The sequence below is a fragment of the Salmo trutta genome, unplaced genomic scaffold (genome assembly GCF_901001165.1).
Source record: "Salmo trutta unplaced genomic scaffold, fSalTru1.1, whole genome shotgun sequence".
Taxonomy (NCBI): domain Eukaryota; kingdom Metazoa; phylum Chordata; class Actinopteri; order Salmoniformes; family Salmonidae; genus Salmo; species Salmo trutta.
Window position 1 is genome coordinate 4,064,312 of NW_021822911.1, and position 15,512 is coordinate 4,079,823.

At 41.9% G+C, this 15,512-nt stretch overlaps 1 protein-coding gene across 1 annotated transcript; it reads right to left on the reverse strand.

The window, feature by feature from the left end:
* Nucleotides 1-9,795: 9,795 nt before the first annotated feature.
* LOC115186410 (zinc finger protein 271-like) lies at nucleotides 9,796-14,238 on the reverse strand (the record flags this gene model as incomplete). Its single annotated transcript, XM_029746050.1, has 2 exons — nucleotides 14,203-14,238; nucleotides 9,796-11,322 (listed from the first exon to the last, which is right to left on the reverse strand). Coding segments are annotated over exons 1-2 (1,563 nt in total), but the record flags the coding sequence as incomplete, so codon positions are not given.
* Nucleotides 14,239-15,512: the final 1,274 nt, after the last annotated feature.

Sequence of the window (15,512 nt, forward strand, 5' to 3'; positions counted from 1 at the left end):
ATTGCCCATGTAACATTTCCAAAATGGGATAGTATTGTACATGTAACGTTTCCAAAATGGGATAGTGTTGTACATGTAACGTTTCCAAAATGGGATAGTATTGTACATGTAACGTTATGCCCCCTTGTGAGTTAATAGTATTGCATGCTGTAGCAGGCTATATAAAGAGGAAGACCTCCATTGATGATTCAGTTCGTTGTAACATCTCGTCTGGACAGGTCACCGTCCTTAGTTAGTTAGTTAGTTAGTTAGTTAACAAAGCTAACGTTAGCTAGTTCATTATCACAAAAGTGAGAACTGCTCTAGATTGGAAACTTACGTTAATGAGTGTAAAGCCACGTTGGCTTTATGGAAACGATATACAATATATGGTAAAGAATATAGTTGAGGAAATAATCCAAACCTAGTTGTGCCTAGTTAGGACATAACGTTAGCTAGCTAGCTAACGGTACTGTACTGAAGCTCATACAACGCCGACGGTCAAACCCGGCTTTCTAATATTTACGTTCATTAACTATAGTAACGTTATGGAAGATATTCACAGAAAAGCATCATTGTCTTCGTTATTCATTATTAGTATGTTATATTATTATAATAAATGATTTCGATACATATTCAGAGCCAAACATCAACCCAACTTAACCTTTTTAACTGTTGTCGCATCCAAACTTGTCACCATCGTTTTCAGTTGTAATTGCGAAGTTCCCAGAAGAAGTCCAGCAACAACAGAGGTTCCTCGATGAACCCACCTTCTAACAAGTTCTTTGAAGAACCTTTTGGGGCTGTTTTTCATTGACCAAGAACCCTACGGTTCTTAGGGGATCTGAGAACAACTCCAGTTGAACCCTTCATTTTTAGAGTGTAGTCGGCTCTATTTACTCTCAGATTCAAACATGATGATTAGTATCAACGATCAAGTCAGCTGCTGCTGCTCCAATACAGTATGAGGTGAGACGGTGAACTGATGTTGAACCGGGCAGTCAGCTGCTGCTGCTCCAATACAGTATGAGGTGAGACGGTGAACTGATGTTGAACCGGGCAGTCAGCTGCTGCTGCTCCAATACAGTATGAGGTGAGACGGTGAACTGATGTTGAACCGGTCAGTCAGCTGCTGCTGCTCCAATACAGTATGAGGTGAGACGGTGAACTGATGTTGAACTGGGCAGTCAGCTGCTGCTGCTCCAATACAGTATGAGGTGAGACGGTGAACTGATGTTGAACTGGGCAGTCAGCTGCTGCTGCTCCAATACAGTATGAGGTGAGACGGTGAACTGATGTTGAACTGGGCAGTCAGCTGCTGCTGCTCCAATACAGTATGAGGTGAGACGTTGAATCATAATGATTAAGTTAATTAAAATGAATTAGTGAAACTGTTAAAAAATGGTATATGTCATATTAAATATATTACTCTATTGTTATCATATAGAAACATCATGGAATATTGTACATCATATTAAATATATTACTGTATTGTTATCATATAGAAACATCATGGAATATTGTACATCATATTAAATATATTACTCTATTGTTATCATATAGAAACATCATGGAATATTGTACATCATATTAAATATATTACTCTATTGTTATCATATAGAAACATCATGGAATATTGTACATCATATTAAATATATTACTGTATTGTTATCATATAGAAACATCATGGAATATTGTACATCATATTAGCATCAACATACATTATTGTTTCATTCAATTTCACATAAATAAGGATATTTCATATTTTCAAGTTCAGAAGTCAGAACCCATCACCTGCTATGTAAAAGAGACAGAAGAATGCACAATGGTCAATGCTATCTGGGATCCTTGGGACATCTCTACCCTAACCCCTAACCTTAACCCCTAACCTTAACCATTTTAAATGTCAACTTCAATGGGCTAGGGACGTCCCAAGGATGTATCTCTACCTGAAAATACATGATCTAAGTGATTGATAGTTGGTATTCAGCAGTCATAAAGCCTTAATTACTTTAATGAACTACTAAAATAGTGATTTTGTCAGACAGCATAGACAGCAGCTCTACACTTTATTGACTGACTGACCCATTCATCCTTCCATCCCTCCTCAGCCTTCCTCTCCTCTGAAGACCCAGTGAGGGTGGAGCTCAGTCAGAGAGCTGTTGAGGGACTGGTTAGTGTTACGAACCGGCTCAGGATTCGTAACAAAAGGGAGACAACGTGGAGACAAGGTGTATCAAAAATATATATTTATTAAATAAAGCAACTAAGAAGATAACAATGGCATGTGTAATCAGTAATCAGTAGTGTAAGTGAGTGTGTTGCATACTTGAATGTAATAATGCAGAGTGTTGAAAGGTGCCAAAGCAAATAACCAAGAAAACCACAAAACGACACAACCAAAAACAATAAGGTGTCTGTGTGGAGAGAGTCTCCCCAATGAATGGGGAAGAGGTCCCTTTATCCTGGGAAACACCTGAGCCCAGGTGTTTCCCATTCATCTGACGACCCTTCCAACTCCGCCCACCGGCCTCCTAATAAAGAAACAAGAACAAGAGAGAATACGGCAGACAGAGTGGGAGGGTCGTCACACCCCCCCCCATAAAACCGGGGACCAACAAGGGCCCCGGAACAACACACCAGCCTCTGCGTCCCAAATCTACAAGAGGTTACATGTGCACCTTCCACTTGCCCCAGCCAACCTCCTTCTCCCCAGACCTCAGCAACCTTTGTGTACAGGAAGCAACTTTTAAGAGGAAAGAAGAAAACGAGACCAGGAGGGAACAGACAGGAACGACAGAACACGACAACCCCAAATTGACACAAACCTCTGCGTCCCAAATTGACACAAGCCTCTGCGTCCCAAATTGACACAAACCTCTGCGTCTCAAATTTACAAGAGGTTACATGTTCACCTTCCACTTGCCCCAACCAACCTCCTTCTCCCCAGTCCTCAGCAACCTTTATATATAAGGGAAGCAACATTTAAGAGGAAAGGAGAACACAAGACTAGGAGGGAACAGACAGGAAAGTTAGAACATGACAACCCCCAACAATGATCACTCACATAACACTCAGGAACAGGGCACACAAGAGACCACATTAACTACCAACGCAAACAACCTTTTCCAACGATTCATAGTCCTAAACTCATAACGAATACGAGTACAGACTAGAGGAAGTAATAAAGGCAAAAATGTCATATGCCCTACTCGTCAGTGGCACCTGCCAATGGCACAATAACCGTTCAAATTTGCTCACAACTTAGCTGCGCCGACTTGATCAACGCCATCCTCCATCTGAGGAAGAGGAAATTAATCCGGCTTAGTAACTCCGTTTACATTACGGTGGTCCGTTCCATCCGTTTTACTGACCAAGATACAGGGAGAAACCCAACTAGAGAAAGAAGGCTCTGCTATCTTACTCTCCAGCATGTACCTGACCTCAGCATCCAGACAACGCAGTTTCTCTACAGAGACTCTATAGAACCCCTGACGAATGGGGTCAGCATTTCCAGTGTCAATATCATGTTCTATCAAGTTTGTACATGTAGGTGTCACAGAAAACAATCCTGGAATTTTCCGAATCAGAACAACCAGCTCTTTCCGCCCATCAACAGGTAGCTGAGTGAAAGGGCCATCCAAAATATCCAGTGTCTCAGAATTTTTTAATCTACCCTGCAGTATGCAATCATCGGGACTAGGAACATTTTTTTCCTCATGCACAGACCTAGTATTAACAGAACCAAGGGAAGCAACGTTATCAGCCAAACGAACAGGTTTACCGTCCCCTATAGACACCCACTTTCTCATCAGAACATCCTCTTGGGGAAAATAACCATATGCGACATCTCCCAACTGTTCCACAGGCACAATTTGGTCACGCAACTCTTCTAATGTGTGGTCCATCCGTGGCGCATTGTTTAGATCGGAGATGAGTACAGACAACGGAATAACAGGGAAAACAGCGAGAGACTTCTTTGTGGTATTCACATTTACCGGAGCAGGGACCAGGTCACCATGGCTCATAGACCGCATCACTGTACCCCCAGAGAACACCGCTGGGAACCTCTGCTCACTCTCATCAGGAATCCCTACAAGTGACGATTTAGTGGAAACCACTAGAGATGGAAACACAACAGGCCACACACACTCGCCAGCCAAGTTATTCCCAAGGATAACGTCGATACCCTCAATAGGCAACGAAGGACGCACCCCCACAACAACCTCACCTTTCACCAGTCCACAATCCAACATTAGTCTATGCAATGGAACTGACAGATTATTCAAACCTATTCCCCTAATTAGAACACTATTCCCAGAATCAGTCTCAGCAGAGAAGGGTAACACAGATTCCAACACAAACGATTCCGAGGCACCTGTGTCTCGTAGGATCTTCACTGGCACTAGGTTCTTACTTCCTAACATAGACACAAAACCCTCTGTAACAAAAGGTAAATAGCCTGGGTCAATATGAACTTTCACATGGCCCTGGGCCTGAGACAATGTTTCAGGAGTAAACTGATGTGAAACAGACGCCGCTAACGCCGTAGGCCTAGATTTAACGTTATCACACGTACTAAATTTACCCCTAGACCTGAGAACCGGACATTCATTTTTCCAATGACCTGAGCCGTGACAGTAGTGACACTCTTGACCAAAGTCAGTTTTACCACGGGAATCAGGCTCAACCCTAGTTGAATAAAACTCTGCCCGTGAACCAGAGTATCTCTGTGAGCGTGGTTCAAATCTCTCCGAACGCCCCCACTCACTCCAAGTACGTGGTTCTACAAAAACACTTTTGTGAGTCAAAACATATTCGTCTGCCAAAACCGCAGCTTCAGCGACAGTCTTTACTTTGCGTTCGTTAATATACGTCGCTATATAATCAGGGATTGTGTCCTTAAATTGCTCTAGCATAATCAGATCACACAGCCCTTGAAAAGTCATAACCGCAGAGGCGGAACACCAGCGATTAAACTGTGAAGATAATTTTCGCGCAAACTCAACATGAGTCTGCTTATCATCCCTTTCTAAAGTTCTAAATCGTTGGCGGTAAGCCTCAGGAACCAATTCGTAAATCTGTAACACCGCCGTTTTAACCTTATCATAAATGACACTGTCGGCTACACTAAGAGCTGAATATGCTTCCTGCGCTTTACCAGTCAGCACACATTGCAACATCAAAGCGCGATCAGAATCAGGCCAACTCCTAGCGTTAGCAACACGCTCAAACAACAAAAAGAATGTCTCAGGATCCTTTTCATTAAACTGAGGCAACAACCGTAAATTCCCAACAATGTCAAATGTGTCCGGGGCACGACCAAAAGAGGAACGATTCCTAAGTAATTCTGGGTCACCTTCCCAGAGCAAACTCTCTCCTGAGAGCTTTCCTTCCCTAACCAACTCTAGTCGCTCTTGTTGCAGCTTGATTTTAGCACGCTCGATATCCTGTTTAAATTCCAATTCCTTTTCATGTTTTAACTGATCAGCAGCCAATTCTTTTTCATGTTTTAACTGATCAGCAGCCAATTCCTTTTCATATTTCAACCGATCTGCACGCTCCATATCCTGTTTAAATTCCAATTCCTTTTCATATTTTAACTGATCAGCACGCTCCTTATCCTGTTTAAATTCCAACTCCTTTTCATATTTTACACGATCGTGCTCTTGCTGTAACAGAAGCAGCTCTTTCTGCTGTTCAAAAAGAAGATTACTAGGACTAACCGATGGGGCGGTAATTGTGACATATCGGGGAGACGGCGAGTCCTCAACAGAGACTGCCCCAGTGGTAACGTCAAGAATACCACTCTCCATCAGATTGGCCTTCAATATTAACCTAATGGAATTTTTTAGACGTTTATCACTAATTTCAATTTTGTAGTGTTCAGCAACCTTCAACAGCTGTTCTTTAGTACATAAGTCTAACAGTTCCTCTGATGGAAAGCGAATGAACTCGTCTACATTAGACGCCATAGTCAGAGAGAGAGAGGAAAGGGAGAGAAAAAAAAAATCTCACTCAACCCCTCTGAGCACACCAGACCACAACAAGAGAAAAAACAATCACACTGATACCACAGAAAAGAGATGAGATATGGAGCTTCCCCAAAACCTACAATAACTCAACCCTAGTCTTCATGCAGATTTGCGGTGGGTAATTATGCAATGTAGCCCGCTGGCGAGGAAGTAACCCCCCAGCACGCTGGTAGATTCCACCAAGCCACGGATGTGCTCCCGAGACAACTGCTCAATCCACAGACACCACACAAAAATAACAAACATTAACAATGCCCAACATATTCCAAAATGAAACACGTCGCTAAGCCTATCAGGGGAAAAAGACTATAGCTCCAGGTAGTAAGTTTCACTACCCTATCCAAATCTCCCACCGAGGTACACAGCTGATTCTACTCACCTCAGACCAATGTTCCAACAGCGAGTACAACAAGTGTTTCCAGGCTGGGCAGAGGCCTGAAAACTAACCAATGTACTCTCTCCAACGCAGCACACAAACAAAACCAACAAAGACAACCAGTACTGAGCACCAAACTCAAACTAACAAACAAAGCACCTCAAGTTAACATACCTCCACGTTTTCTCCCAAACACAAGTTCAAGATCCCGGATGAGCCCCCACTTGTTACGAACCGGCTCAGGATTCGTAACAAAAGGGAGACAACGTGGAGACAAGGTGTATCAAAAATATATATTTATTAAATAAAGCAACTAAGAAGATAACAATGGCATGTGTAATCAGTAATCAGTAGTGTAAGTGAGTGTGTTGCATACTTGAATGTAATAATGCAGAGTGTTGAAAGGTGCCAAAGCAAATAACCAAGAAAACCACAAAACGACACAACCAAAAACAATAAGGTGTCTGTGTGGAGAGAGTCTCCCCAATGAATGGGGAAGAGGTCCCTTTATCCTGGGAAACACCTGAGCCCAGGTGTTTCCCATTCATCTGACGACCCTTCCAACTCCGCCCACCGGCCTCCTAATAAAGAAACAAGAACAAGAGAGAATACGGCAGACAGAGTGGGAGGGTCGTCACATTAGGAAGAACACTTCTACAGCCAGAGAGGTGAGAGGTCACACATGGTTTAGATGGTAAATATTTATGTCCCCTTAGCGGTTCATCACGTCAGCTAAAGGGAATATGTTCCATCATCTATGTTTATTTACATTAATGCAAATTGTCCACTGATATTGGTGTAATTTCTCACCCCTTTTGGCTGTATGAAAGTTAATTACCCCTCAGGCACACACATTTGTTCTTTGATATTATGAAGGTAATTTGTGTAGTATGTACTTTTCCCCACTCATTCACCCCATCTCTTTACATTGCTTATGCACATTCAGTGGCCTGACTCAAATTCCGAACACAATGCCCATCCTGGTAGATCTGAACCTAATGCAGCTTGGAGTGATCGGATGACAGAAGTCACATTTAGGTTCCAGGTGTAACTGAGACCATAGATGCTCCATATACATTACTTTGAGTGTTTTATATAATATGACTAAATTTGTTTCTGTGTTGCAGGGGCAGTCAATAAATGGAACAGCAAGGCCACAGAACATGACATAAGCAGAGCTGTGGGAGACCACCTCAAGCCCCTGGTAGAGCCGGGGGTGGTGTTTACCACTCCACCACGCCTTCAGCAGGCTGGAAAAGTGGGATTGATCTGGTTGATCCATTTGTTTGTTTCGGTTTGCAGTAGTTGAATCCTTTGACGTATTGTTGAATTAAACATTTATCTTCAACAAATGCACTGGGTTGGTTGAAAAGTGATACTAAACGTACATACCAGCACTATTTTGACATAGTGGGAGATATACTGAATTTATACTTTTTTCATAATAAGATGGACCAAGATACGTATTTACAAGAGTCTGTTGATTGTCAGTCATTGGGTTAATTTCTTTTGCAATATGTTCAAATCAAGCTTTATTTATACAGCACATTTCAGACATGGATGCTTCACAGGAAAAAAAAATAAAACAATGAAAATAAACAGAAATATTTACCACAACAAACATAAGATTAACAACTGAAAGACGAATTAGCATTCTAAGGAAAATCCCATTGATTAAAATATTAATTGGATGCAATATCCAACCCAAAATATAAGCTTGTTTTTTAGGAGGGGCTCTGAAAGACACTATGGGGGTGTCCACTGAAAATTGACTCGTAACAACAACTGGGACCTAAAAGACACCCACTAAATCTGCCCAAGAAGAGACAAACAAAAGAAAAACCCACACCAAACTTAAAGACAGGAAGCAAACCAAAAAGGTGGAGCAACTAAAGGTGTTGACTCTCCACATGTATCAAGACAACTGGAGCACTGGGCCAGACACTCTTAAATAGAACCTGGACCAGCTCAGGTGAAACACCTTCCCACTAACGAGATGGACAAGCCAGCACAGGTGTAACACATACTGACTAACAAGGTGACACCAATCAGTGCGTCCTACATGCTAACGGAGCTAGACGTGCTAACGAGCTAGACGTGCTAACGAGCTAGACGTGCTAACGAGCTAGACCTGCTAACGAGCTAGACCTGCTGACGAGCTAGACGTACTAAAGTCCAACCTCAAAACATAAATGGAAAAACCAAAGCCTGTAACACCTTAAGACAACAAATATATCCTATATTTTTGTTGGAAAAGTTTGCTCACCACCAAAAGAAAACAACTTCCATTTCACATGATAATCAACTACAATGATTCACCTTCACCAATATAAACATGGTGTCTAATTGGCTGTCAACAATTAAAAACAAGAAAAAACACGTATTTCTAAATAATAATATACAATAGTATTATTTGTTTCTCCTTTTTCTTTCTATAGAATCCTAAATCCCACAAGCTTCTAGAACACTCGTCTTCCTAAATCCCACTAGCTTCTAGAACTCTCATCTTCCTAAATCCCACTAGCTTCTAGAACTCTCATCCTTCTAAATCCCACTAGCTTCTAGAACTCTCGTCTCCTTGGAACGAGCCCAAACAAAACTCATCTCCAATACGGAAAAACATGCAGTCAAAATAAATAAAGATCCATAGCAACGCACTGGATAAACGCAAAACACAAATCTTAAATCGATTTGGGGGGAAATCAGGTTGAATCTGGTCTTCAAACTAACACAACAAAACAAAAAACACTTGGAAATGGAGATATATTTTACCTCACTGGTTAGAGGACAACCTGCAGAAGACAGTCAGCTACATTTTGGAGTGATGCATTTAAATTTAGGGGTCACTAAACAAAGGAACACAACACTTATTTGTCATAACTCATCAATATCATGTTGAAATCAATTGTGCCGAGAGGAGGGAGATGAGATTGCACGTCCTGTTAAAACTAACAGCTCAAAAACCACATGGAATCTGGGAATAATGTGTACATCACTGGTTAGAGGACAATTTGTAGAAAACAGTCAGATACATTTTGATTAAAGTGCGTCACCAACGTGGCAAGTGTAACACAAATCTTTTTTGTTAAATCACATAACCTAACCTAACCCAACTCTATTTTTGTTAAATCTCATAAATAGTAACTCTTCCATTTCAGAGCCTGGATTTTCCCCCTGAGTCTAATATCCATATCATGTTGAAATCAATAGAACAGGGGACAAACGTTTAGGGTTCTACATTGTGACATCATTAAAATATTCCTACTACAATGTTAAAACATTCTACATTGTGACATTAATTCATTGATATCATCAAACAACCCCTTCATGTATTTTCTGATGTTTGATCAGATGTCTTTTATCGGAGTATCTCTTGTTACATTGACCACAGCTATAAGATTTCTCTCCTATGTGTGTTCTCTGGTGTGATACCAGATGGTCAGATCGACCAAAACTCTTCCCACATTGATCACAGCTATAAGGTTTCTCTCCTGTGTGTGTTCTCTGGTGTACAGTCAGATCTCTAGATGCATTAAAACTTTTCCCACATTGATCACAGCAATAAGGTTTCTCTCCTGTGTGTGTTCTCTGGTGTGATACCAGATGGTCAGATCGACCAAAACTCATCCCACATTGAACACAGCTATAAGATTTCTCTCCTGTGTGTATTCTCTGGTGTAGAGTCAGAGAGACAGATGTAGTAAAACTCTTCCCACATTTACCACAGCTATAAGGTTTCTCTCCTGTGTGTGTTCTTTGGTGTGATATCAGGCCACCTGACTGAGTAAAACACCTCCCACATTGACCACAGCTATAAGGTTTCTCTCCTGTGTGTGTTCTCTGGTGTAGAGTCAGATGGCCAGATGTTGTAAAACTCTTCCCACATTGACCACAGCTATAAGATTTCTCTCCTGTGTGTATTCTCTGGTGTAGAGCCAGAGAGCCAGATGTACTAAAACTCTTCCCACATTGATCACAGGTATAATATTTATCTCCTGTGTGTGTTCTTTGGTGTGATATCAGGCTGCCTGACTGAGTGAAACACCTCCCACATTGACCACAGCTATAAGGTTTCTCTCCTGTGTGTGTTCTCTGGTGTAGAGTCAGAGAGCCAAATGTAGTAAAACTCTTCCCACATTGATCACAGCTATAAGATTTCTCTCCTATGTGTGTTCTCTGGTGTGATACCAGATGGTCAGATCGACCAAAACTCATCCCACATTGAACACAGCTACAAGGTTTCTCTCCTGTGTGTGTTCTCTGGTGTACAGTCAGATCTCTAGATGCATTAAAACTTTTCCCACATTGATCACAGCAATAAGGTTTCTCTCCTGTGTGTGTTCTCTGGTGTGATACCAGATGGTCAGATCGACCAAAACTCATCCCACATTGAACACAGCTATAAGATTTCTCTCCTGTGTGTATTCTCTGGTGTAGAGTCAGAGAGACAGATGTAGTAAAACTCTTCCCACATTTACCACAGCTATAAGGTTTCTCTCCTGTGTGTGTTCTTTGGTGTGATATCAGGCCACCTGACTGAGTAAAACACCTCCCACATTGACCACAGCTATAAGGTTTCTCTCCTGTGTGTGTTCTCTGGTGTAGAGTCAGATGGCCAGATGTTGTAAAACTCTTCCCACATTGACCACAGCTATAAGATTTCTCTCCTGTGTGTATTCTCTGGTGTAGAGCCAGAGAGCCAGATGTACTAAAACTCTTCCCACATTGATCACAGGTATAATATTTATCTCCTGTGTGTGTTCTTTGGTGTGATATCAGGCTGCCTGACTGAGTGAAACACCTCCCACATTGACCACAGCTATAAGGTTTCTCTCCTGTGTGTGTTCTCTGGTGTAGAGTCAGAGAGCCAGATGTAGTAAAACTCTTCCCACATTGATCACAGCTATAAGATTTCTCTCCTGTCTTGATTCTCTGATGAATTTTAATGCCTGCTGGGGAGGTGAATCTCTTCCCACAGTCAGAGCAGCAGTGAGTTCTCTTCCCTGTGCATCTCTGCAGGTGTTTCTTGAGGTGTTCTGATGTGGAGGGACTCTTCTCTGCCTCTTCAGCTTCACGAGGTTGTTAAGGCTCCCCAGAGGATCCACAATAGTTAAGTATCTCTCCTGTGTGAACAACAAAGTCAGACAGATGATTAAAGGCCCACAACAGCGGTAATCCACTGTAAAAGGTGATGCCAACAGCGTAGCCATGATGTTGTACAACAATTGACGTCTGTAATGAATGTTTAAATTATTTGACAATTGTCTTAAAATGACTTCTTTTCACATTAGTAGTAACATCGATGATTGTAGGCTATAAATAAGATATTCATGTTGTTGAAATCCTAAGCAGTGTGCCAGACGACTTTTGGTCTCCAATATAGGCCCCTTTCTGTGTTTGCTAAAATTGCGGCACGAGGGCAATTTGATTGCAGAAACTCCTCCCTGCTAATGAGGAAACCTCTAGTTATGGATGTAGTGTATCTGCTAATGAGGAAACCGACAGTTATGGATGTAGTATATCTGCCTGGAGCAAAAATGGTGAGCAAAGATTTTAGTTTTTCACAATGTATTCTGAATGTGAATGGGGGTAAACTCAGGGGAGTAACCTCCATTACCAGGTTGATGATGAGTTCATTTCACACTACTTTGGATTATAATTTTAAGGCTCGTTTGAATGTCCTGTTTAATATAATGTTTGCGACAGTATTATGAATTATGTGTAATTGTTGAAGAACCGTGTTAATGACAGTATCCATTTGGGTGTTGTCAATAAAGTTAAGATTTCACCTTTATTTAACCAGGTAGGCCAGTTGAGAACAAGTTCTCATTTACAACTGCGACCTGGCCAAGATAAAGCAAAGCAGTTCGACACATATAACAACACAGAGTTACAAGTGGGATAAACAAACGTACAGTCAATAACACAACAGAAAAATCTATATACAGTGTGTGCAAATGGATTAACCTGTTGGGGATAGGGGGCAGTATTTGCACGGCCGGATAGAAAACGTACCCGATTTAATCTGGTTACTACTCCTGCCCAGTAACTAGAATATGCCTATAATTGTTTGATTTGGATAGAAAACACCCTAAAGTTTCTAAAACTGTTTGAATGGTGTCTGTGAGTATAACAGAACTCATTTGGCAGGCCAAAACCTGAGAAGATTCCAAACAGGAAGCGCTCTCTCTGACCATTTCATGGCCTTCTTGATCATCTCTAACCAAAACAGGGGATCTCTGGCATGACGTGACATTTTCTAACGCTCCCATAGGCTCTCAGAAGGCGCCAGAACGATGAATGGTGGCTTTGCCGGCCATGGCTGAAAAACATTAGCGCATTTGGATGGTGGTCGATCAGAGAACAATGAGACTGGAGGCACGTGCACGAGCCGACACCATGTTTACTTTCTCTCTCTTTGAACGAAAACAACGACTCCCGGTCGGAATATTATTGCTTTTTTTACGAGAAAAATAGCATAAAAATTGATTTTAAACAGCGGTTGACATGCTTCGAAGTACGGTAATGGAATATTTTGAATTTCTTTGTCACGAAACGCGTCGGGTGCATCACCCTTCTTTACCCATCGGATAGTGTCTTGAACGCACGAACAAAACGCCGCTATTTGGATATAACTATGGATTATTTTGAACCAAACCAACATTTGTTATTGAAGTAGAAGTCCTGGGAGTGCATTCTGACGAAGAACAGCAAAGGTAATCAAACTTTTCTATTAGTAAATATGAGTTTGGTTAGTACCACACTTGGTGGGTGTCAAATTAGCTAGCCTGTGATGGCCGGGCTATCTACTCAGAATATTGCAAAATTTGCTTTCACTGAAAAGCTATTTTAAAATCGGACATAGCGATTGCATAAAGGAGTTCTGTATCTATAATTCTTAAAATAATTATTTTTTTGTGAACGTTTATCGTGAGTAATTTAGTAAATTCACCGGAAGTGTTCGGTGGGAATGCTAGTCACATGCTAGTCACTTGCTAATTTAAAAAGCTGGTTTTTGATATAAATATGAACTTGATTGAACAAAACATGCATGTATTGTATAACATGATGTCCTAGGATTGTCATCTGATGAAGATCATCAAAGGTTAGTGCTGCATTTAGGGGTTGCCACAATGGCGGTGGAACATTTTAGAAAGAGAGGGTCCAGATTGTCAAGCCCAGCTGATTTGTACGGGTCCAGGTTTTGCAACTCTTTCAGAACATCAGCTATCTGAATTTGGGTGAAGGAGAAGCAGGGGAGGCTTGGGGAAGTAGCTGCGGGGGGTGGGGAGCTGTTGGCCGGGGTTGGGGTAGCCAGGAGGAAAGCATGGCCAGCCGTAGAGAAATGCTCGATTATAGTGGATTTATCGGTGGTGAGTGTTTCCTAGCCTCAGTGCAGTGGGCAGCTGGGATGAGGTGCTCTTATTCTCCATGGACTTTACAGTGTCCCAAAACTTTTTGGAGTTAGAGCTACGGGATGCAAATTTCTGTTTGAAAAAGCTAGCCTTTGCTTTCCTAACTGACTGTGTGTATTGGTTCCTGACTTCTCTGAAAAGTTGCATATCGCGGAGACTATTCTGTGTTTTTGTGCTGGTCGAGGGCAGTCAGGCCTGGAGTGAACCAAGGGCTATATCTGTTCTTAGTTCTACATTTTTTGAAAGGGGCATGCTTATTTAAGGTGGTGAGGAAATTACAATTAAAGAAGAACCAGGCATCCCCTACTGACGGGATGAGGTCAATATCCTTCCAGGATACCCGGGCCAGGTCGATTACAAAGGCCTGCTTGCAGAAGTGTTTTAGGGAGCGTTTGACAGTGATGAGGTGTGGTCGTTTTGACCGCGAACCCATAACGGATGTAGACAATGAGATCCTGATTGAAAACAGCAGAGGTGTATTTGGAGGGCAAGTTGGTCAGGATAATATCTATGAGGGCGCCCATGTCTACGGATTTAGGGTTGTACCTGGTGGGTTCCTTGATAATTTGTGTGAGATTGAGGGCATCTAGCTTGGATTGAAGGATGGCCGGGGTGTCAAGGATATCCCAGTTTAGCTCACCTAAGTCACCTAGGCCTATAAATGTGCCCATTTGGGGATGTCTGATAGTATTTCTGATTGTCTTAACGCACCACCACTAATGAGTTGGAGCTTCTCAAAGTAATTTTTTCTTCACTTCCAAACAACACATAAACAAAGTCTAATCAAAATCATTTGCCGATGACAATAGTTCCTCAAAGTATTTTAGTAAAATATTTCCAGCTCTCGTCCTTTCAATAACCACTCAGCATAAAAAGGGAAAAATGTAATTCTCTGATCCTGTGGAAATGTCATAAAATACCTGATTACTTCTTATCCTTTGCACAAATAGCCTACAGCTGTGTCTGTCCAGAACTCACTGGAGCAGGAAACTGAGGGTGTAGAATATTTTATACAATGTTGCAAGCTTGCTATCCGAGTTTCACTGACCCAGTTGATAGTTGATATAATGTTTCAGGTTTGTTGTAGACAGAACATGTGCAGCCAATGTGATTTCTAGGATATTTATTTTTATCACAATATTTTCTGCCTGCAGAATGCAGGTCAGGTCATGTTGATGACTGGCTCCCTCTAGTCAGGTTATAGTGATGACTGGCTCCCTCTAGTCAGGTTATAGTGATGACTGGCTCCCTCCAGTCAGGTTATAGTGACGACTGGCTCCCTCCCTCTAGTCAGGTTATAGTGATGACTGGCTCCCTCTAGTCAGGTTATAGTGATGACTGGCTCCCTCTAGTCAGGTTATAGTGACGACTGGCTCCCTCTAGTCAGGTTATAGTGATGACTGGCTCCCTCTAGTCAGGTTATTGTGATGACTGGCTCCCTCTAGTCAGGTTATAGTGATGACTGGCTCCCTCTAGTCAGGTTATAGTGACGACTGGCTCCCTCTAGTCAGGTTATAGTGACGACTGGCTCCCTCTAGTCAGGTTATAGTGATGACTGGCTCCCTCAATCTAGTCAGGTTATAGTGATGACTGGCTCCCTCCCTCTAGTCAGGTTATATTGACGACTTACTCCCTCTAGTCAGGTTATGTTGACGACTGGCTCCCTCTAGTCAGGTTATAGTGATGACTGGCTCCCTCCCTCTAGTC